At 42.6% G+C, this 22,998-nt stretch overlaps 1 protein-coding gene across 4 annotated transcripts; it reads left to right on the top strand.

Annotated features, from left to right (window-relative positions):
- Positions 1–516: 516 nt before the first annotated feature.
- On the top strand, positions 517–22,532 carry P4HA2 (prolyl 4-hydroxylase subunit alpha 2). Of its 4 annotated transcripts, XM_019620506.2 has the most exons (16): positions 517–637; positions 4,949–5,048; positions 6,662–6,758; positions 8,298–8,449; positions 9,151–9,288; positions 10,406–10,645; positions 12,266–12,462; positions 13,174–13,350; positions 16,112–16,182; positions 16,424–16,523; positions 17,101–17,154; positions 19,445–19,504; positions 19,573–19,638; positions 20,925–20,993; positions 21,379–21,475; positions 22,293–22,532. In XM_019620506.2, the coding sequence occupies exons 2-16, from the start codon at positions 4,967–4,969 to the stop codon at positions 22,361–22,363; spliced, it is 1,671 nt and encodes a 556-aa protein (XP_019476051.1). In that variant the 5' UTR covers positions 517–637; positions 4,949–4,966; the 3' UTR covers positions 22,364–22,532. The 4 variants fall into 4 exon arrangements, with proteins under 4 accessions (XP_019476051.1, XP_031411603.1, XP_010717554.1 ...); XM_010719252.3 differs by lacking the exon at positions 19,445–19,504 and having other exon boundaries at positions 518–637; XM_003210479.4 differs by lacking the exon at positions 19,573–19,638 and having other exon boundaries at positions 518–637.
- Positions 22,533–22,998: the final 466 nt, after the last annotated feature.

Raw genomic sequence — 22,998 nt, 5'->3', positions numbered from 1 at the left:
GCGGGGCTGGAAAGAGCCAGAACGGCTGCCTGTAAGCAGGCGGCGTTGCGGGCTGCGGTACCTGGTAGCGGCGGCTTCGGAGGCGGTGCTCTGCGGGCGTGAGAGCTGCAGGGCGGCCGTCCCGTGTTGCTGCCTGTCCCGTGTTGCTCCCCGTGCCGGCTGCTGCTCGGAGCTGCGGCTCTGCGAGGGTTCTGGGACGCGCTTGTTCCGCTCCCAGCTCTTTTCGCTTTCAGCTGGAATTCGTTTTCGAAAAGAAATCCTTTCCCTCCAGCTCGCGAGCACGGCGATGTGCCGAGCAGCGGCGGAGATGGTGACGGAGTCATTGAGATTGGAGAAGAGCTCCGAGATCCCCGCTCGGGCTGTCGGTGCTCCCTTGGGGGGGATGTTGGGGTATGGGGCACAGAGAGCTTCTCCGTGACCTGTGGGCAGGGCTGCAGGGGTCCTATAGCTCTGTGCTGGCTGCCCTTGGGCAGCGTCTGCCCCAGGTCGGCTTTCCCAGAAGATGAGTGTGTAATCAAACCTCCTGTCCTTCGACTTTTAGTGCGTTGTGAGGGTGAAGCGGCTCTGGAAGGTCACACAGCCACCTTCTCCAGGCGGGTGCTGCAGCTTGCTGGCATCAAGGACTTTGGGAATACAAGTATGTTGTAGATATATAGCAAAACCAATAACTGCTGCTCTGATTTCTTATAATGCTACCTGAGAACTGTCAGTTGCCATCCCTGTGACTCTAAGGGACAATAATTTTGCTTATGCTGTAACTTACTGAGATTGCCGTTTCAATGTAGCTCAGTTCAGGAAGTACAGCCATGAACGTGGTCGTGCGTTTCAGGCTGTAACAGCAGGGGGAGCATGATTTACTGCTCCGTGCGAGGAGTTGGTTCTGGATTGAAGTCGGGAATCGAGTCTGTTTATAATATCCATGCTGTGCATGTTGGCAAGCTTCCAGAGAGGCGAGCTGTAAACATAGATTGCTTTCCTCTGCCTGGGCCTGACTCTTGTGTATGGCTCTCTGTATGAGGGTATGTCAGGAGTATGTGTTCCAGGGTGATCTGAGATCCTGCCCCACATCTGAGCTTAATTCAGTTGTTGTTACCAGTCGAAAGGAGTACCTCGCTGCCCACAGATGTGTCATTAAAAAAAAATATATATATCTTTCTGAATGGGAACTTCTTTTGTGTAATGTGAACGTATGGAAGGCAAATATGTATATGTATACCAAAACTATGGGCTTTGCACAGTAAAATGCAGTCTGGATCTTAATGCTGGAAAACATATTGCAGTGGGAGAAGAGTGTTGTGCTCATATGTTCACCAACAGTGTGGAGTTTGGCTCCAGCTGTATGATGAGCTTGCTTGCGCTGCAGAGTGAGATGCAGGCAGATTTGCTGCACTAACCGTGTGAGCTTTCTTGTCTTCTGCAGTACTGAAGAAATATTTTTTGCTATAGCTTAACTAAGTGGAAACTAATCCAGATGCTTATGCTTTCTGAGGGTAGGATCAGTAAGGATAACACAAGGCATTTTACCCTTTAAAAAAATGCATGCAGTTTTGCATAGATGTACTGTGTCCTTGTCAGTGTGTGCAAATGAACAGCTTTTCCTCTTTTCCTTTTGGCTTGCCGTGAAAAGTACAAGGAGATCGTGTATTATTTGTTAGGCAGTTATAATTGTTTTCAGATGCACATTAAGCCCTTTGGCAAGAAAGGTGGTGATGTAGGCATAAGCTGCTTTGAGCTGTAAACTCAAAGTATACTGGAGGAAGGAATTGGGAAGGAATTATTAGGTGAGCCTTCAGGGAGAAAAGAACTTGCTTGTGAGGAGCTATGTGATATTGGAAGGAAGCAATGCCTTTTCTCTCCCTCGCTGTGACAGGAGCTAGCTGTTTTAGGAGGGTAACTGCGTGCTGCACTGATGGTGTCAGTAATCCTCAAATTCTGAGTGGGACCCTGATAAGCACTTGATTTCATACTTCTTAGTTCTGGGGAGTGGTTGGATGTTGGAACACCTACTGCGTCTGGATAATGGATTATGGCTCTGAATAATGTCTCAGTTGTCTGCTAGCAGTGAAAATTTGCTCTATTGGGATAAAATTAATGTTTCCTCACTATTTAATCATTTTAATTAGCTTTAGAGCTGCCATCGTGTGCCAAGGATCTGCTGGCTGTGAGACTGGCTGCTCTGAGCTGGATGTTTTTATGGCTGCTTTTCTTATAGCAGTATTAAGAGAAGCTCTTTACAATAATCCCGAATCCACTTACAATACAGCCCATCCTCTGGCCTTAAGCATGAAAAGAATCTAGCAGGTTTTTGTTTATACTGCTGTATTTAAATATGATTAGCCTCCTGTGTAGCCAGCAGGACTAATGGCAAGTTGTTGACCACTTTTTGAAGCCACTTGCCTTGTAGGGAGTGAGGGGGAAGGAGCACTTCTTGCTGTGTCTGCAGGTAACAGATGCTGGGTGTAAAGCACTGGCATTTGGAGAACGTTGGCTCATCCAAGAGCCCAACCTCAAATTGTTGTTGGAAGATGCTCTGCTCTTCAGAGCCTGGTGTGTGGACCTCAGCCGTGCATGCACTGAGAACCCATCTGTGGCCTGAGCAGGCTTTGAAATAGTGACTGCTTGTTACACTGCCCCGTGATACGTTACATTTAGATGCAGTGGGGAAGCACTATTCTAGCAGTGGTTTTCCAGGTCTCTTTAATAGCATAGGCAGGCACAGAAGAAGAGTCGCTCTGTAACCCTGATTTGTGGGTGAAAAGCTGGTAATCCCAGTAGGCGTGCAAGTAACTTCTATAGGTTGGGTCCATGTTCTTATATTTTCTGGAGAATTTTTAGTGTGTTTAATAAAGAACTCAGTCTAACTTGTGAAGAAAAATTCCATCCTGGTCTATTTGGTCTATAAGAACTTTTCCTTGCAGCCAGTGCTCGCTGCAGCCTGACGGTGCTCTTTCCAGTGGGAGCAATGATTCATTGAGGGCTTATGCTCCTGAAAAGTGTTTATACAGTATCCATTTGGTTGGCTTTTCATGCTGCTGGCTGGGTACTTTTAAGGGGAGGAAAGGAACAAAACACAAAACGTTGCTGTATGTGGAGCTGTTCAGCTCCAAGTGTCCCTGGAGTGGCCGCTTGTTGCAGCCCCATAGGTTGGGCAGTGGTGCATGTGCTCATCTGCAGGGAGCAAAAGCACTTTAAGGCATCTGTGCTCTTAATGCAACCTATGCTGCCTGCTCTCAGTTCCTGCATGACCCCTGCATGTTCTTTAACTTAGGCTAAACTGAGCATAGAGAACCTGTGTGAGTCTTCTGAAACCTGTTGCAGAGCAGTGTAGCTGTTCTCATTGGAATGAAAGGAAATCCTAAATTCACCTGTCTGGATAACAGGCCTACCATGCTGAAGAGGCTGCTGAAAAAAGCCAGCAGCGCAGGCAGTTCTTGTCCTGCAGCTCTCTTATCTATAGAGTTCAGGCATTTCTGTGCAACTAAGTTCTTCCATCATCCAAGGAAAGCAGACTGGCTTTACTGGTCTCTTGGTCCTGGTTTTTGAGGTGGGAGGTGCTAATGCCCCTCCTGGCTCTGTTCTATGTTAGCAGATAGCCTGGCTGTAGTGTGTGGGGGAAGCCATGCACACGTGTGTGTGTGCACATGCACTTGTGCTTTCCAAAACTGTAGTCATGACATCACTCTTAGTCTCCTGTAATTCATTATTTCTTGCTGGTTTTCTGAATAACAGCTGCGAAAAGAATGTATACAAACAGTTTGGAAGTCCTACGGCCAGGTGTCTGCTTCTTCAAGCAAGAGCTGGTTTGTGTTTACTGAGGTTTTCTGTTTATTGACTCAAGAAAACTTGAGTAGGATGGCAAAGCTGTTAAAGATATGCTGTAAAGACAAGCTGCTAGCTGTAGTAAGTGTTCTTCTTGGCAGATATCCTGAGCCGTGAGTGAACATGGTGGGGAGGTGCAGGGAGAAAGCAAAGTTGTGTTGTTTGAACTGGAAAGCTCCCTCGTAATTGTTTTGCCAGGCTCTGTGTAGTCTGTCCAAAAAACCACTCTGTGAGACAAGAACAGCCCATGCAGATGGACAGTTCTGGCTGCATACACCCAAACTGATGTGCTTCCCAAGTACTCGAGTCACTGTGCTTTCTGCTATATCACTTATAGTGGCTTTCAGTGTTGGCAGACCTCTGCGTGGTGCTGTTCATTCAGCTCTGCTTGGTTCTCACATTACCCATGTGTGAGTTCTGAACGAGCTTAAACAAATCGTTTGGGAATACGTGGTTTGCAGGGGGGTGAGAAACAGCATGGTAAGAAGTCTTCTGCATTCCCTGTCTGAAATGCTGTTTTTCTGCTTACTCATGCTTGCAAACTTGTGGTAAGTATTTCTAACTTCTCATATTTAAGACTTTTAAGGCAATCAAAAGGAAAATGTAAGAAATATTTTGCAATGTGGTAAGACATAGCAGAGCTGTATGTCATGTTCTCATTGATGGTGGTATTGTTGGTGTGCTTGTTGTTTGCATCCATGTACCAGGGAGCTTGGATTAAGGGTTGGGGCTCCTATCCTTGAAAAATGGAGAAAGGGAAGGTGCCATCCAGCTGCCAGCTCCTTCTATCGTCTTCCTTTTGTTCTAATGTGGGGATGCTGGGAGAGCTCCTCTGGTGGCTGTTCTGCTTGCTGAGCAGCAGCCTTGGAAATCCAAAAGCCATAAGGGCTGTGCCTAGAGGCCATAGTATTGGGATGATGTATTTTGAATGATCCAAGTTGGAAATTTTCACTTTAAAGTTTTCCAGCATTTGCTGCCACTTCTACTCTATAAAATGTTATTTATTTGGCTTTCTCACTATTTGTATTTCTTGACAGTTTTTATATAACTGTTTCCTAGCATGTCTGTGTCTGACCATTTGACTGGGACTTTATTGCTGCTGGAGGATGATACAACTCTTATTTTCCAGGTTTGAGCTTTCTAGAAGATGAAGCCCTGGCTGCCGTTGGTGTTCTTTACCAGTGCTTTCTTGATCTGGCATGCAGAGGCAGAGTTCTTCACTTCAATAGGTATGGAAACAACCAATGCACAATGTTATGGTGCAACTGAAGTGACTGCCAGAACTGTTAAACGTTACAGATGAACCAATGACTGCCCTTGTATGGCCCTATCAAACACCAGCTTCATCAGGGAGAGCAGACTTTGACATCCTTGCTGCTATTCTGCATTGCAGGTTTTGTATCAGTGGAAGTTGTTCACATTTGGTTAGCTCAGCACATCATGATTGACTTGGTACAAGTTTCTCTGAGGACTTTGAGTAAAAGGCAATTTCTGTGTTTTCTTAAAAAGCTGTGCATCTGGTGTTTTGAATGCAGCACAAGGCTTATGTGAAAAAGCTTCATCCTGAGGTGCTGATTTCATGCAGTGAACTTCTGTGATAAATATGTGAAATATTCTTTTACAAAATGTGGCATATCTTATCTTTTAACTAAGCTGGATTTGGGAATAGGAAGGAAAAATCTCCTCCTCCACCCTTCCTGGTTTGTAAGACTTCAGTAAATCCCAATCAGTTCATATTACTGCAGGTCTAGAAAATAGACTGATTTGATGAAATTCTAGTTCTTGTCTTACAGCTGTGATTAAACAGCATATGATTTTTGTAGTAGATCCTAGAAGGAGGCACAAACTGATTTCTGCTGTGACTTGGTCTAATGTTTTCCTGTGGAATAGTGTGTGGAATCCCCCATAAAGATAAGAGGTGAATGGATCTGGCTGTCCTCAACTTTGAGCTCAGTGAAGCAGTGCTTTTCTGAATAGTAAAGCTCTGAACTCTTGTTTGTTTTGCACTAATGTATGGAATTTATCAGCCAGAGCAAAGCAGTGGAGTTTGGAGCACGTGTTCCTTGTGCTCTGAAGCTGACTAATAGTGCTTACCTACGTGGCTGCAAGGTTACTGTGAAGGACCACCTGCTCTTTCCATTTGCCCATTTCTGGACCTTCCTTATCTCTGGAAAAAGAACATCCTGCTGCCTTTCTGCTTAATTGTGCCTCGCTAATAAAGACTTTGGAATGCTGAAACTAAAGCTGTTGCTGTGTATATCCATTGGGTCTTTCAGCGTTGCTCTCTGAAAAGCGAAGTTTGTCGCAACCCTTCAGATGAATATGCTAGCAATTCTCTCTCATGCTAATGGGGAGAGACTTTGTCAGTCTATAAACATCAGTCTGAAGTTCCTCCTTAATGGCACGTTGTGTATCCACAGATACCAGAACTGAAAAGCTGTAATTTTAAGTGAGTCAAATGGTACAGTTGTAGCTGACCTCATTTTTGTCCATGTGCTGAGCAGATGTTAGGGCAGCTGGAGCCTTGTTGCTTTGACTCAGTAGCTTCATTAATGTCAAACCTTTATTTTGATTGCCTGGCATACAATTACAATAGTCAAGTAATTTGGAGATGGTTAAAAAAGAGACAAGGCTAGGTGAACAAATGAAGTTGAGACCTTAATAGCCTCTTGAAGCATTTAAATGTCAGACCTGTCTGTGTAGTAAGTCTGAAAGCTTACCAGCTCTAAGTGCACACCTTTGATTTATCTGTTCCTAAAGGGGCTGCAGAATCTGAGGTCTTTGGTGCTGCTGGGGAACTTCACATGAGAGTGATTAATACTTGCTTGTATTCTGTTTTCAGGTCAAATGACAGATCTGATTTATGCAGAGAAGGACTTGGTACAGTCTTTGAAAGAATACATCCGTGCAGAAGAGACCAAACTGTCTCAGATTAAAAGGTAGGGGAGAGGTTTGCATAGCGAAGAGGGGCAACAAAGCACATAACCTGTTGTGCTCAGTTACAGCTCACCTTCCTGTTCTGGTTAGCACTTCCCAATAAATATGAGTGTAAGTAGTGCTCCTATGGAGAAGACACTGATATCAAAGAGGAGCCTTATCTGCATGAGTTAAGTGCCTGCAGATGCTGTTGCTCTGGGCTACCTGTTGTAATATGCACAGCTCATGTTATCCTGGTGCCTCAAATCAGTTAAAGCTCTTGCTGACAACACACTTCTCCTTAGCTAGGCTGTTAATACTTAGCTAGCTAAAAGTTGTACCTGACAGGGCATGACACCAGAATGGTCTGAGGTCTGGGTTGGTAGGAGCTGTGTGCTTGTAACTGGAGCCATGCTTTCCAAGGACTTTCTGAACTCCAGATGGTATCTGGCAGCTTGATCTCCTTTGGGATTGTTGGGTGGGGATAGGGTTATGAAACAGTGGAATGATCCAAATTCCTTGTCACTTTCGTGCACACAAATATTTATTTCTTGAAAAGTTGCCCTTCTGAAGAAAAACTGTCTCCTGTTCAAGTACATTTAAACAGAGTTCAAGCTATGTATAATTTTTTTAAAGCAACAAATCATTTGCATATGTTAGATTTCTCTTTGCATGCGTTAAATTTGCAGTTGACTTTTTCCTATATCGGTAAGCAAGAGGATATTTCAGTTGTCACAACACTTGAGCTCTAGTCTGAGGGATATGCTTTGTAACATGCTGAATTTCATCATTTGAACATGGTGGCATTTCTCACAATTGCTTTCTATGCATAGAGATGTTTGATTCAAAATACTGCTGTGAACAGAGAGTAAAACTTCATCTTATTACTACTTTGCAAAATAAATGCTGGATGCAGTGAAAGTTGATTTTTTTTTTTTTAAAGTGATGTGAGACACCTTAACGTGTCATTAATCTGATATCTCTGCAGGGGGTTCTCATCTTGCTTTGTTGCAACATCATGATACACGGAATAAGGCAGTCTGGCAGTTTGTGCCATTGAACTGCTTACAGCCAGGGTTCATTCATGGCTTAGTTTGGGGTTAGGCTCAAAGGGGATTTTGAGTGTTCAATTATTAGCTTACCTCAGCAAGGTTTTTTTTTTTTTTTCCCCCTTACTGGGTACTGGAGAGAGGCTGGCCAAATGCTTGTCATAAGGGATAATGGGAATTTACACATTTCTGAGATAAATGATGCTTTTTATTATTTGCTGAAGTGCAATATGCTGAAAACTGATGGCTAAGACTCATTGCAGGGGAGATGAATGCCTACTGAGATTTAAATTCATAGGCAGGGAAATAAATCTCTTTGAAAAGAGCATATTGTGTTTAAAAAAAAATATATCAATGAACCTCACTTCATCTTGTGAAGTTAAAAGCCTTACATCTGGTTACGATAGCAAAAGCAGCAGTAAGTTGGTTCTAGCTATGTAATTAGGATGACTTCAGAAGGAAGACATGCATTCAGAAATTGTTCTCAGGCTGAGGGATACAATTCTCTTCCAGCTGGGCTGAAAAAATGGATGTGCTGACGAGCAAATCCACTTCGGATCCAGAGGGGTACCTGGCACACCCTGTGAATGCTTACAAGCTGGTGAAGCGTTTAAATACTGATTGGCTGGAATTAGAAAACCTGGTTCTTCAGGATACAACAAATGGTAAGGAGCTGCAGGGAAGGTGTTGGTGGGAGGTCCCCTTACAGCACCGTTGCTTCCCCTTATGTTCTGGAAGCTGCAGACTCAGCTGTGGCTTCAATACTGTTGCTAATTTGGTTTGAAACATAAGCTAATGACTGGGCTCTTGCTTACTGGGTCTCAAGTGGGACAACTTGCTGCTGAGTCAAGACTCGAAGCTGTTACTTGTCATAGGCACGTTATATTTGGTTTGCTTGTGTAGCTTGCAGCAAAGAGGAGAACAAAGTGGCCAGCAGTTATCAGCTGTTTTATATCTTGTCTTGAGTTATATATTCCTTTGTATAACAGCTTACTCATCTTACTTCCCAATCTGCTGCATCTGTAAGCAGTCACTTTGACCGTGTTGGTCAGTAAATAAGAATCAAAATGAGATCTGTCCTGAATTGGCAAAGGACTTCCTGTCATCGTATGCCAGTAATTATGTGGTGCAAGTGAATATATTGATGGTTATTTCTCTTGTCATTTCTCTTGTCATTTGCCTGTTAACTCTGTTTCTTATAATAGGACAGAAAGCAACGCTTGTATAAATGGAGAGCCTAATGAGAGGTTTTAAATCTAGTTAATTTGAATCTTGGAATTTAGAAACAAAGCAGGCGTGTTCTGTGTTCATCTGGCGCTGCACTTATTCAAACCATCAAATAACAGCTTCTCCTTTTGTTACGAAGGCTTTATCACAAACCTCACGATTCAGCGTCAGTTTTTTCCAACTGAAGAAGATGAGACGGGGGCTGCCAAGGCTCTGATGCGCCTGCAGGACACGTACAAACTGGATCCCGAAACTCTCTCTCGAGGGAACTTACCAGGCAAGTGCACAATGGTCTCATCTGCCATAAAGAGATGCGAACAGTTACACCCTCAAACTCTCCAAAAGTCCGTTTTGAGTGGAAATAAAGGCCTGTGGTTCTGTGTGGCTCAAGCAGTAGAGGTTGCATTTCCCGTAATGTTCTGAGAATGAGGTTTTTTCCATCCAAGCCGGGGAACCATGATCCACGCTGACCAAGTGGCACAGTTTCTATTTCTATTAATGTAAGGGGAAATCTGTTCTGGCTTTCTTGTAGTCTCAGTACCAAAGCTAGGAAGCTGGTTGTGCTGGTAGCTGTGTGGGCAAATAGCATGGTTGTTTCCCTGGGAACTTATCAGCTGAGCAGAGGTGATGCTCCCTAATTCACTGCTCTGGTGGCTTTTTGCAAAGCGTGGTTCTCTTCTTGCCCTCTTGTTCTTTATCTATGGGATAAAGACTAACAATATTTGCCACAAATACTTTTGAGACTAGCTAAACATATTGTGATGTCATTGTTCTCTCAGGAGTCCGGGTGGGTATTTGTAAGAGATGTGCTAGCAACTGTAACCTGTTTCAAATTGCCTGGACTTGGTTAGAGTGTGGGTAGTTGAGTTTACAAAATAGCTTTAGTTAAATGTAGGTCACAAGCAGTGAACTGAAAATGAAGCTGTATCTGTGCACCTGATCTGGAGCAACCGGAAACCTGTACACAACTGAGCCCAGTTTGCCTAAATAACAATCAGCTGCTTGTGCACAATATACACCTCAAGAGCAAACGAGACAGTGTGCCATGTAGCCAGGCATCTCGGATAATCTAACAGTGTTAACTTAGTGTCTGTCAAGTCTGCTAAGCTTTTAGTCCATTCTGCCTTTGTCTACAGCAGAAGGCAGAATAGCTTAAGAGAGATTTGTTAAACTTTTCTTGGTTCCCAAACAGATGAATGCCACAATGATGGAATGTAATTTTCAACTCCTGAAGTTGACCAATTTAATATGGAATGTAAATCATTGTTAGTGCATTCCTCAAAAGATGTTTTTTATTATAAACTTGTGTATTTACTGATATTTCTCAGTGTGCATCCACATATGAGGGCAAGGATGCTTCTGTGCAGGTTGCTTAAAGATCTTTTTGTTATTAGGAACAAAATATAGGTCGTCTTTGACCGTGAGTGACTGCTTTGGTATGGGCAAGACTGCTTACAATGATGGTGACTACTATCACACAGTACTCTGGATGGAGCAAGCCTTAAAACAGCACGATGAGGGGGAGGATACTACAGTCAGCAAAGTGGAGATCCTGGATTATCTCAGCTATGCTGTCTTCCAGTTTGGGGACTTGCACAGAGCTATGGAGCTCACAAGGCGCCTGATATCCCTTGGTAAGAGCATTGCCAGTAACAGCCAAGAGCAGCCCATACTTACGGGTGAGCTGACGGCAAGGATTTTCTGCCAGATGACCTGTAAACAAATATAAGTTATGGAGAAAAGTCTACTTGTGCATAAAACGTCTTCAGCAAGTCATCCCAAAGGCCATGCTGTTATTACCTGAAACCTAAGTGTCTGTCTGACCACTGTATTTTCTGGTGTACTGTAATGTGTCTGGTGATGGTTAATGCCTGAGCTTAAGGATTCCAGTAGAGATCAAGGCTGCCATGGGCTCAGCAGAGTACTACCTCTGCTGTCAAAATCTACTGACTTGTTAATATTTCTTTACAATTTTCTGTGCAGATGCTCTTTGTTAGGTTTGGTTTGTTAGGTTTCTTTGCCTGAGATCTTGGTGTATTTTTCTGAGCAGTCAGACCATAGGTCTCAGGAAATTCCATCTGGTTTTATCTGTGCTCTGTTTCTATGTTTCTTTTGAGTGAGCAAATAGACATTTCTTTAAATATAGCTCTGCTTGCTGCTTGTTTTGGGAAGGTTTATTATCTCTAATTAACAGCTGACTGAAATATTTGTATGGTTTTTAAATCAGCTGTGGTCCTTAATCTAGATGCTGGCAGCATCCCGAGAGTGAGTGAAGCTGTTTTATTAGCAGGGAGGAGAATGGGAAAGATGAATAACTTCTGCAGACCTTGAAATTCCTAGATTAAAGTTTACAGGAATGACTGTAGTGAATCTATTTCCTTCTGCAATAATGCATGGCACTGAATGCAAATCCTTATCAGCATCAGAGAGTGAAACATACCTGGCAGTCTCTTGTGGGAGCCTCCTCTACTCTGGGCTAACCTTTATCTAGCCAATATCAGCCCGTGCTCCAGGGGGTGGTTACTTCAGTGACCATCTGGGTTAGTTAAATAAGAGGCACAGTGAGCTTGGGAAGGTTGAAAGCAAAAAAGTGTTGTAGGTGCGTGTCCAGAAACACCCAGTTGTAAACTGGGACTTGTTCCTTCTATAGTGTAACTATTATAGATGATTAAAGTCATCCACTGATGATATTTACTAGTTCATATCAACAGCAGTAATCACTAATGATAGGTCTAATGTGTTCCAGAATACCTCTGGTATAGGCATGAGTGAGTGGATGCTGTAGGTAAGCTGGTAAATGGCAGTGCTTAACTTCTGAGCTTCCAGACTTCACAGGAAGTGTTTGAGACTGGAGTCTGTGGCTGCAGTTCCACTGAGGTACTGGGCTAAAACTGCTTGTGCACTGCAGATGAGAGGTATGGTGAAGGGTGCTGCAAATAGCCTAGCTTGATCTCCTGTGAGAAGCTTCTCCTGGGTGGGATTAGGCAGACAGTATGTGAAGTACAGGAGAAGTGTGATGACCAAAACCTTCTTCCTCTCAGAACTGCGTGTTCTGTGATAGATCCTTTCAGAAATTACTGCAGAGGAATGGCAGCTTCCCTCTGCAAAGACAAACAGGAGCCAGAGCATTTGGTTGCTTGATGGTGCTCTAGGAAGGAGAAAATCATTGCTGAATCTTGATGCAAAGTCTTCCTTGCATGAACAATTCCTGAGACCGTACCAGTTACTGGTTCTGTCTGTTTTCCCCAATGAAGACAGCACTCACGAGAGAGCAGGCAGCAACCTGCGGTACTTTGAGAAGCTGCTGGAGAAGGAGAGAGAGAAGTCCTCAAACAAGACGGTGGCCACCACGGAACCAGTGGTGCAAAGTGGTGCCTATGAGAGACCTCTTGACTACTTGCCAGAGCGTGATATCTATGAGGCCCTCTGCAGAGGAGAAGGGGTGAAAATGGTAAGAGAAAGGCAGAGCTTTTCTGGCTGCACTGCCTTTGCATAAGGATGGTCAAGTTTGCTCATGTGTTAAGCTGTGCAAGAAAAACTAAGTGTAACTGTCCAGTCTGAGACATGCACTTACGCCTCAGCCTCTGTCTTAACCTGTTAATTCTGTACAGAACAGCTCTCAGCTTGTTCTTCTTAAAGGTTGTTGGGAATTGAGTCTCCTGACTGTCTGTTTATTCAATCATTTCAGTTGCTGGCTGTATTGGTACAATAAGAGGCTTTTTCCACTGAGAACTAGTTAGGTTTTGCCAGTGTTATGGCATCACGTTTTTGTGCATCTTGATGGGTGCTTCAACTGTACTGACTTGCCAGTCTTTGGCACTTCAAATATTTTTAGTGCAGGAAGAAATCCATTTATTTCTCTGTGCAGTCAAAATTATAAGAACCAGGCATTTTTTACAGCCAAACTTTGTATATTTATTGAATCTGAATTGATAGCCTATTAGGATTTAACTGAGAAATTAGTTTTTCAGATCTTTTTAGTTGCATCTGGAGCAGCATGTTTTCATTCACAATAAAGATCAGCACTGCTGCTGCTTACCTCTGACACTAGCTGTGTGCTGACAGCTCTTGCTAGTGCTTGTGAAATAAGAGACTCTTTTGTCTGTTTCTAAGTTTATGAATAGTGGTTGAGCAAACAATGCATTTTGGTGCCTTGTTTCAGACGCCTCGGAGGCAGAAAAGGCTGTTCTGTAGGTACCACAATGGAAACAGAAACCCCCATCTGGTCATAGCTCCCTTTAAGGAAGAAGATGAGTGGGATAGCCCTCACATTGTACGCTATTATGATGTCATGTCTGATGAGGAAATTGAGAAAATTAAACAACTGGCGAAACCAAAGGTAAGTTTCCCTTCATCTCACTGACTGCTAATTGCATGCTTTGATCTATGAGAAATGGCTGGGCAAAGGATTGGAGAGAATGGTTTCATACTACAGATAATACACTGTGAAGCTAAGGGGAGCAATTTCAAAACTGCATGGTGATGCAGGTCCCTAAAGGCTCATGAAGGGGTTTATGCAACGTTGCATTTAACTGTGCAAAATTCCTCAGTAAACAAGGACTGGGCCTGGAAAGGTAGGTGACTGCCTGGCTTACAGTGGTAGATGCCCAACATAGCTTCAGTCACCTTCTTGAAATGAGGCTGAACTGAATTGCAGTGCCTTTAGCCTGTGATGTGAGTGCACGCAAAAATAACCCCACAAAGTTAGTGATTCTATCTGACTTTCCTAGAGGTGGAGTTACCAGTCTGTTTCCTTTCTGGCAGTGTGAAATCAGCAATAGATGCTCTATCTTTTGTGCTTGCCAGCTTTCACAGGGAAGTAGAATTGTATAGGATTGGTTCATTCCAGCACTTCTGTAGCTCCTGCTAACAACTGTGGTGGTAAAATTGCAGTCAAGGATTGTCTCTGTGCATTTCCAAATGTAAACATTAGTACCTGCTGATGTTTACGTGGTATGAGGAACTGATGCTTCTTCAGACACCCAGAATTATTTGCTGTTCTGGACTTGTGAGTACTGGCTAGCTGTGGGAGTGCTGGCAGAACACTTCCCTCTCAAAGAGGATTCTCAGCTCTACAAACAGACTTTTCCTATTATGTCATACTGTAAAACTTTGAGCCTCAGATAAAATAGAAACATTGAAAGATTGAATCATTAAGTCTATTTTATGAAATCGAGCACCTTCTAAATAGGGCAGCTATTAGTTTTGTTTTACAGCTTTTGTTCAAAGCTTTAATGATGGAAAATATTAAGACTTGCTAAATTTTGCTTATGTCAATAATGTGAAAGGAATTCTTCATGTTACTTATGCAGCTGTAGGATGAGGATCAGTACAACAGGAGGTAAATTCTATTTTCTGAATGATATGAATATGACAGTTTATTTTAACTGAACTCAAATCTGTCTGACTGTTCTGTAGGAAGAATAGCTTTGAGTTCTGCAGTACTACTGAAATACTGGAAAATGCAAGTCTTGTGATGAGATAGCATTAATGTAGCTTAATTTCAGTCAGGAAACTTTAGTTAGTAATCATGGAAGCTTCGAGACAAACTCTGAAGCGCTGTGTTAGTTTTGGGCTCAGAAGGATGAATATTTCCTTGTATTTCCAAGGAACTTCTACTTCTGGGTCTAAACACTGAATAGTACCTACAGTTTATGCTTGCCAGTATTTCTTATTTTGTAGAGAAACAACATCTGTATGTGATAATCAAGTTGGTCTTCATTATTATTTTTGCAAAATGCAATTGCTTTTACTCCAGTTCCAAGAGGTAGTTCCAACTTGACAGGCAATACATCAGAGCTGACTGTGTCAGCTGTTCAGTGCTGGAAATGGTCACCAAAACTCTTAACTTTGGTGTGGGAGCCTGAAAAGGCAAAGATATGCCACCAGATCTAAATGTAAAGGGCAGAAATCTAGCAGGCGTGCGCAAGCTCAATTAGCAGCATAATAGAAAGCTTAGGAAGCTAAATTGCATCCCCAAAGCTGTGCTTCATTGCACAGTGAAGAACAACGTTGTCAGCCTGCTTATTCTGCTATGATTTACGCAGGAGAAATCTGGAGCAGAACAACTGAGTCAGAATTAGATGAGTAGATGTGCCAGGAGCTCTTGTGTAGAGACGAGACGGGTTTGTAAAACTGGCTGGAGGCTTATTTGAGGAGAAATGAAGGAAATAGCTGCCTACTGTGAAGAAAACACAAATAAAAAGGTTTTCTGGGGCCTGTAATTAAGCGGAAGGAAGAAGGCACGATTTTAAGTGTTTGTGGTTTTCAGGAGTTAAATTTAAATGTGGTTTGACTTTGCAGTCAGACAAATGAGTGTCCCAGTTCTTGTTCTCAGTTGCAAGTATGAAACCCAAGTTGCCTGTTAAGCAAGCAGCAGGCTGTTGCTTTTCTGCCACAGTGAATCTGGTCAGTTCTGCAAGGTTCCAGACTCCTCCTATATACTAAGTGTATGATGTGGCCTAACAGTGATGCGTTATTTGCTGTGCAAAATGGATAGGTAAGCTGTTATAAAAGTATCTCTCACCGAGAGCAGATGTTGCAGGCATTTTCCAATTGGGAAAATCTAAGTGTGGTAATATTGAGTCTTGTCCTCAGGACAAATGGATTTGTCTGCCCTGTAATTTGTAATTCATTTTGCAAATGTTTTCATCTGTATTTTTTAAATCTAAGAATGAGCTTTTTCCAGTCCACATAAAGAGAGGGCTGATTAAATGTATGCAACATCCAACAATTCTTTCTGCCAAGAACATAAGCTTCATGTGTTGACTTTGTTGTTGTTCCATCTTGTTAATATGGACTCCAGCTGTTTAAGACTTTTTTTTAAGATACCTCAGTTTGCACTACTTGTGGATTTAATGGATATCATGGCTTCTGCAGTCAACTGCTTTCTCTAGAATCAGCTGCAGGTGATGGATTGCACTTGCATTTTTGCGTGTACTGTTCTAGCCTGAAACTGGAACAAACTCCAGGTTGGAGTTTAACTTTCATGCTGTGATACATTGAAATTTGATAAAGCAGCTGCTAATTTTGTTAGGATTGAAGTCTATTTTTTGGTCTGTAGTTGATGTTTCTTCCTGTTTGGGATTTTTTTGGCACAGCTGGCACGAGCCACAGTTCGCGATCCCAAAACCGGTGTCCTGACAGTGGCTAGCTACAGGGTATCCAAAAGGTAAGCATAGAGAAGAGTTCAGCCTTAAGTTTTCCATGCTTAACAGCCCTCGTGTGCTACCTCCAGTGGAAAACTAGAAATGCTTTGCATGCAGCAAAAGCTTGCGCAACAAATGCACGGTAAATGGCTCATCTGTGTAACTGAGGGTAGAAGAAATCCTTCTCTTTTGGGAAGCTGGTGGTTGGGGCTTTGTATTCTAAAACAATGTTTCACTGTTTCCCATTCCCTTCTCTTGCCCTAGCTCATGGTTGGAGGAAGATGATGACCCTGTTGTGGCTAAAGTGAATCAACGAATGCAGCAGATCACGGGGCTAACAGTGAAAACAGCTGAGCTGTTGCAGGTTGGTACACTTCCACCTTACCAGGATGAGATCTGACAAAGTAGCTCTTTAGTGGGTTGGTATGGTATTAATCCAGAAACAAATATCAGCACTGCTCCTCACCAGCTCCTCCTAGGCGTTCTGTTACTGAACGCATGGGTTCCTGGTGAGTGGGTGAGTAAGGTCATGAACAGTACCACCTCCTAGACCAGACACGTATACTAGAGAGACACCCGTGCTCAGATTCTGCCTCTTCGGAGGAGGAGGGAGTAAGTGTGATAGCAACTGTTGCTGCATGTTCATGTTTATCAGGTTGTTGTGGTGATAAGCAAAGAGTGCTGCTGTTAAGAAACATCAGTACTGAGAAATTCTCAGTGGAACCCTTAAACTGAAAGGGAGGGAACTTTCAATGCTTATCTGCACACCTCATTACTGGCAATCTGAAGAAAAATGAGTTAAGTGGATATCTATTAAGCAGATAACAATCTTGCCACAGAGCACCGTTTCTCAAAGGATGTTTTGGATCTTTGAGAGTTATCTTATGCAGCAGTTCTGCAGTTCACTGTGTATAAATATATTTTGCTTTGTTCTTCTGTAGGTTGCTAATTATGGAATGGGAGGGCAGTATGAGCCACACTTTGATTTTTCTAGGGTAAGATTACTTTTCCAATTACTCCTTGGGTGTGGAGTGAGGGTGGGAACAGATCATTTTGGGAACTGTTGAAACCCTTTTTAAAATGTTTTTTCTATTAAAGCACTCTAATGTATAGCCCAGTTGCATGGAATGGATTATGACCTCTGGAAAACTCTCATTCCTTTCTCTGGTGCTGGAAGTTCAAGAGACCAATGAACAAATCTGACTGCCTGCTTATCTTTGTCCCTTTGGTTCCTTGCACAATGTAGAGATGTAAGAACAGTATGACTATCTCTCAATATGTACTCCTTCTGTTACCCTACTAGGGAACTTAGCCCTGGGTGGAGATTGAGTTGTTCCATTGGGTTTATAAATTTAGCAAGGTTGTCGCTCCTCTTTTGGGTATTTTAAAGTACTTTGGCTGAGCAGGAGGTGTCCCTCCAAAAGAGCAGCATTTATGGAAGTCTTTCAGTTGGAACCCTTCTGATAAAAGCCTTAAAAGCTGTGTGATTGCAGCTATAGGGGGTCAGCACGGTTTTGTCACCTCTGTCCAGGATGCCAGTGCTGTGGTGACAGCAGGGAAACTTACCACTGGCACTTGTTGGATGTATAGCAGGCACTAGAGGGCTCTACCTGGCAAGTGTGAGCTCAGGTCAGCTGTGAGAGGGGAGAAGACAAACTCTTTATTGCAGTTGTCTTGGTACATGAACCATGCTGAAGAGCTGTGATGACTAGTTGTTATAAATACAAAATCCGTTTGTGATGCCTTGGTTTCAGGTAGAATCATCTCTTCAACTGAATCCATCTTAATTCAAACTATTCCAGTATTTTTACTTGATAGAGAGAATGGATTGCTGCAGCCAGAGGGTAACCCAATAATTGAGAACAGGATTGAAGGGGCCCTGCTGTTCATAAATAATCTTAATCCCCAGCACTGTGGAAGCTCCTACTCGTTAGCTTTGGCCTGTTGAGAGAATTTTTCTGTGAACTTTAAGCCTGCTTTGTTTCCAGAGTGAAGTCAATGCTCTTAAATTCTCTTCAAAGCCTTTGAACGCAAGGACCTCAGATATCAATTTGGTCATTATGGTCTTTACTTTTGGATTAGGCAGCTGGGACAGAGCTCCATTTGGAGCATAGCCTTGGCTGCAGTCATCAGTTAAAGCAGGGCAATTGGGGAGCTTGCCGTGGGCTTGGACTGGTCTGCCAGGCTCTGTGCGTCACAGATTCCAGTACTGGAATCCAGAGACATTGCTCTCTCACTGTCTGATCAGCCTCACAGCTTTTTGTTCCCTTACAGCTCTCAGATGGGGAAACTTTAATACTTAAGATTTCAACTTTCAGATTGTGTTGGGTACTCAAAAGTTACAGAAGAATCCTATATATTGAAGCTCAGAAATGCATGGCTGGACCTGAGTTTGGCCTGAGAGGTCTTGGAAACAGGGGAACTCCTTCTATCTGAGCTTCTATGTTGGCTATTACACTGTATTTGCATGTTCTGATGCATGTAGTTCTTAGTGTAAGCCCGTTTCAGGAAAGATGTTTTGTTGAAATAATCAAGTAAATTGAAATAAAACATCTCAGAGTTTTTCTTGCTGTTTGTCTTTTCCTAATGCTGGTTTCAGCATTTTTTGAGTGTTGAAGATTATTTTTGTCTTGAAGAATTCGTCTTAACGTTACTTGGCTGAATCTTGTCGACAATACACATAAACCTCTAATTGCATTTTTCTCTGTGCCCTTCAGATGCACTGGGCTTCTGGGTGTTTTCTGCTTATAAACTGGCACCTGTATGATCTCATATCTCAACAAATGAAACTCACAACACTTGGTCTTCTTGATATGGTCCTTAAGTCTAGATAGACAGACGCTTGAGATAAATTACTGTTATTCTAATTTGTTGCTGTTAGAAATAAACAGATTTTCTTATGACATTTCTTTGAGGTCATCACACATTGAGAATCTAATGTCTTATCTAAATGCTGTTCAAGCTGAATTTTTGTAACCTCAGTTTGACTTTAGACCAGTGTCCACCACAATAACAGCCTGTTGATTACTTAAATACCACCTGAAAGCATTGCTTCTACTCTAATGCCCTGAGAATTACCTGTGTGCTACTTCTCCTCCTAGCACCGGAGTGCAATGTGCATGCATTTATGCACTGTGGCTGCAACTTGTGATGGCTTTAGTGCTGCCCTGCAAATCCCCTCTTAATTCCAGCTCTTTGAGCCTGAGGCTCTTCATGCAGAGCTGCATATGTAACTCTAGTGTGAGCCCATTCGGAATGAGAGGTTAAAGTTGTTGTCTGTTACAGCGACCCTTTGACAGCACTCTCAAATCGGAAGGAAATAGGCTAGCGACGTTTCTTAACTATGTAAGTACCTTTGTTTGTCTGCTGTCTGTGAGCTTGAAGTTTGCAGTTATTCTCATTTAATTTTATAGAAAGATGAGCCAGATGCTTTCAAGCGGTTAGGGACTGGAAATCGTGTGGCCACTTTTTTAAACTATGTAAGTATGATGCTCCTTTATGAATTGGGTGTAACTCAGTGATGCTTTGTTTGCAGCGGGCACAGTTGTTTGTAGAGGTTTGTTGGTGTTTAGAAGGAGAGACTTAACTCCTGCAGCATCAGGTGCTGTCCTGTTTGAACAGAATTGGGATTCCTGGACAAACCTTGATCTTACAGTGAATAATATGCATCTTATTCTCTGCTGGCTGTACACGGTCAAAGGCATTTCACCTTTTGTGTGTCGCGTGCAGAACATATCAAACACGTTCTGATGTCTCTACTGAAGAGTGGTTTGTTGTTAAGGTGTAGCTTGTGCATGCACAAGCTTTCTAGCTGGAAGGGGCAAAATACTGTGCTCCTATGGCATCTTGTGCCCTTTTATTGTAGGTACCAAGCAAGAGGACACCAGAGTGGTAATAACATCTGCTTTCAACAGAAATCCTAATTGCAGTGAAGAATGTGGGCATTGCTTTTGATTGTTTACACTTTGTGGGAAATGGATGTGACTAATTTGTTTCTGTCCGTTAGTCCCTGATCAAAAACTCACTGAGATCAGTGAAAATATTACTTAGTTTAATGGAAGCGTTTCCAGGGACTTTAGGTTTTGAGTCACATCTGTAGAGATGAATCCATCATTGCTAACAAATTCAATAGGTTTAAGTTCATTCCAGTGTAGAATGGCAGAGCATAAAGATGTAAGCATTTCTTCAGAGCCTTGTTGGTGTATGTATTATTAAAGCACTTGAAGAATAGGACTATTGGGGAACAGCAAAGAAATTGTGCAGAAAACTGAGGTCTTCCATTTGCTTTGTTCTTTTTTTTTTTTGAAGTGGTTGACCAAAATGCTAAACTAAATTATGAAAATAAGTTCCAAGGACACGGTTTCAATTTGAGGAAATGTGGTTTAACAGGCACTTATTTTTTCTAATTGAATCATAAACCAGAGTGAAATTCTGAAACTAACTCTGAAGTCTTCTCCTTGTTTTGGAGTACTGGCTTATTAATGCTGCAGGTTCAGTTTTTTTGTGGCTAATTTGTATAATATATACTTGTAGATCAGCACTTCATCAAGCTTACATATGAATAAAAGCCTTCAGCTGAAGTAACAGCCTTCAGTAACCAGCTTAGCAATTCATGCTGGTTGAAATCCATCTCTTCTTTGTTACTGCAAGTCACAGAGGTGTGAGCTGTGTTAGGACAAGGGGCACTTGAACTTGGGGGAAGCTTGTGTACAAGAGGTGTTGTAAATGATTGGTTTGACTTTGTTTTCTCACTATGTTTTATTAGATGAGTGATGTGGAAGCTGGAGGAGCTACAGTTTTCCCAGATTTTGGGGCAGCCATATGGCCCAAGAAGGTGAAGTCACTCTATATGGCTGCTTCTCATCTCCCCTCTCCATCTACTATCTTTTCTCATTAGTCTTGTATCTGCTTAAGTCAGTTAATGTGCCAGTGCAGCTTACTTCATTCAATGCAGCTTGCTTACTTCATTCTTAGAGTTTACAGTGGGAATGGTTTCAATGTAGAGCTGTTATTAAATCTTGTTTTCAATCTCTGAACACAGCTGAATTAGAGTTGAGAGTAAAGTTGTCTTTTCCATGTGCTGCTATTTGTGACCTATGCTGAAGTGTTTCATAAGGGCTTGCAATTGGGTTCTTGGGCATTATCCCTCTTCCTCATGTCAATGACTTCAACGTGTTGGCTGGGTTCTGCCTAATCCACATCTGGTATCTTTTCTGCAGGGAACAGCAGTATTTTGGTACAACCTATTCAGAAGTGGTGAGGGTGATTATAGAACAAGGCATGCAGCTTGTCCAGTGCTAGTAGGGTGTAAATGGGGTAAGTAAAACTCCTTTAGGAACAAAACCTTTGGTGTATACAAAGATGGTGATATACTGAACCATTATAACAGCATTTAATAACCTGAGTATTGCCATTTTAACTGCCGGAGTCATTTGGTAATAATGAAAGCTTGCATATCAATATGTGGCATGAAGCACATACTGATATGCACATTGCTCAGCTGTTTCTTCTCTGGAGAGAGCTTTTGTGGCAGTAATGTTGCAAAGCATGTAAGGATGGACTTGTGTGGTATAGGACAGCTGTGAAATGATTTGGGTTGGAAGGGATCTTGAAGATCACCTGCATGTTCTCAGGGTTTCCCCTATACCACCATCCCCCTTTAGTTTTCCCCAAAACATCTTTCCTGATTATGTTATCTGATCAGATGGGTGCTGCTGTGCTTTCTGGAGGCAGGCAAGCCTGATTTGCATGGGTGATTAGAGACAAATGTTCCCTCTTGCCTTGGATGCCCATAGTCTGTCAGCAGTGATCTACTTCCTACTTCGGCTGCCTGGCCACTGGGACATTATGTTATCTGCTGGAAGTAGCTTATGTCTCCTGTCATCCATTCCTGAACCCACCTCTCACAGCCTCTGTGGTGTTCTGAGAGCCAGAGCACAACGACCTGTAACGACACCAGATCCAAAACACACTGCCTTGCTACTGTTGGCCAACTGTGCAACTGGAAATCTTCCTGGCCCTGTGAATCTTCCTGTTTCCCGCTGGGTGGGTGGAAAGAAGAGGCTGGGTTGCGGTGCTATACAGAGACCCATGGGTGCATGGTGGTAACTAATTCCATGTCTTTGTTCCACAGTTTCAAACAAATGGTTTCATGAAAGAGGAAACGAATTCTTAAGACCTTGTGGGAGAACAGAGGTTGACTGATATCCAGCCTGCTGCAGACCTTTGTTTCTTTGTCTCCTTTTCTACTGTTTGTTCTTCCAGTTCATTTCTAAGAAATGATCCATCTTTTTTCCCCCCCCAAGAGTCCTGGCACTTGTCACAAAAAGACAAATGTAACACCTGTGAGTGAAAGTAAATGGCTTTGTACACATCTGTTGTCTTAGTTGCTGTCATTTGTCTCCACTTTCCCTCTCCCCTGCCATGTTCATCATTTTACTGGTCTTCCACCCTCAGCGTTCTCTTTAGCAATGGTGCAAATGATGTTGTGGGTGATCCAGAATGGTTGGGTGCCTGGTCTTGTGCCTTTTGTACCTCAGAAGTTTTAGATGTTAAATATTTCTTCAAACCAAAGTTTTTAAGTTTTGTGTACATGTTAATTTTATTGTATTTCTATGGATCATGAGTTTTGAAATAAATGTTCTTTCAAAAAACTTGTGTGTCCGTGATGGATATCAGTACTGGATTTAGGGAACAGTGGGCCTCTATTTCCTCCTTTTCTGAGGGTTTGTTTCTTCATTACCCTTTCTTTTAGAAAAACAGCATGGCTTTAGTCAATGCTGAAGGTTGGAGCATGACACAATTCTTGCAGCTTCTACTGAAATTGGAAAGATTAATTT

Source organism: Meleagris gallopavo, chromosome 15, assembly GCF_000146605.3.
Source record: "Meleagris gallopavo isolate NT-WF06-2002-E0010 breed Aviagen turkey brand Nicholas breeding stock chromosome 15, Turkey_5.1, whole genome shotgun sequence".
NCBI classification, from domain to species: Eukaryota; Metazoa; Chordata; class Aves; order Galliformes; family Phasianidae; genus Meleagris; species Meleagris gallopavo.
This window is presented reverse-complemented; position numbering and strand designations above follow the sequence as displayed.

Coding starts and splice junctions, on each gene's coding strand:
- P4HA2 (XM_019620506.2), top strand. CDS start 4,967: ATGAAGCCCTGGCTGCCGTTGGTGTTCTTTACCAGTGCTTTCTTGATC. Junction 5,049..6,661: donor AGAGTTCTTCACTTCAATAG/GTATGGAAACAA, acceptor TTCTGTTTTCAG/GTCAAATGACAGATCTGATT. Junction 17,155..19,444: donor CACACTTTGATTTTTCTAGG/GTAAGATTACTT, acceptor TGTCTGTTACAG/CGACCCTTTGACAGCACTCT.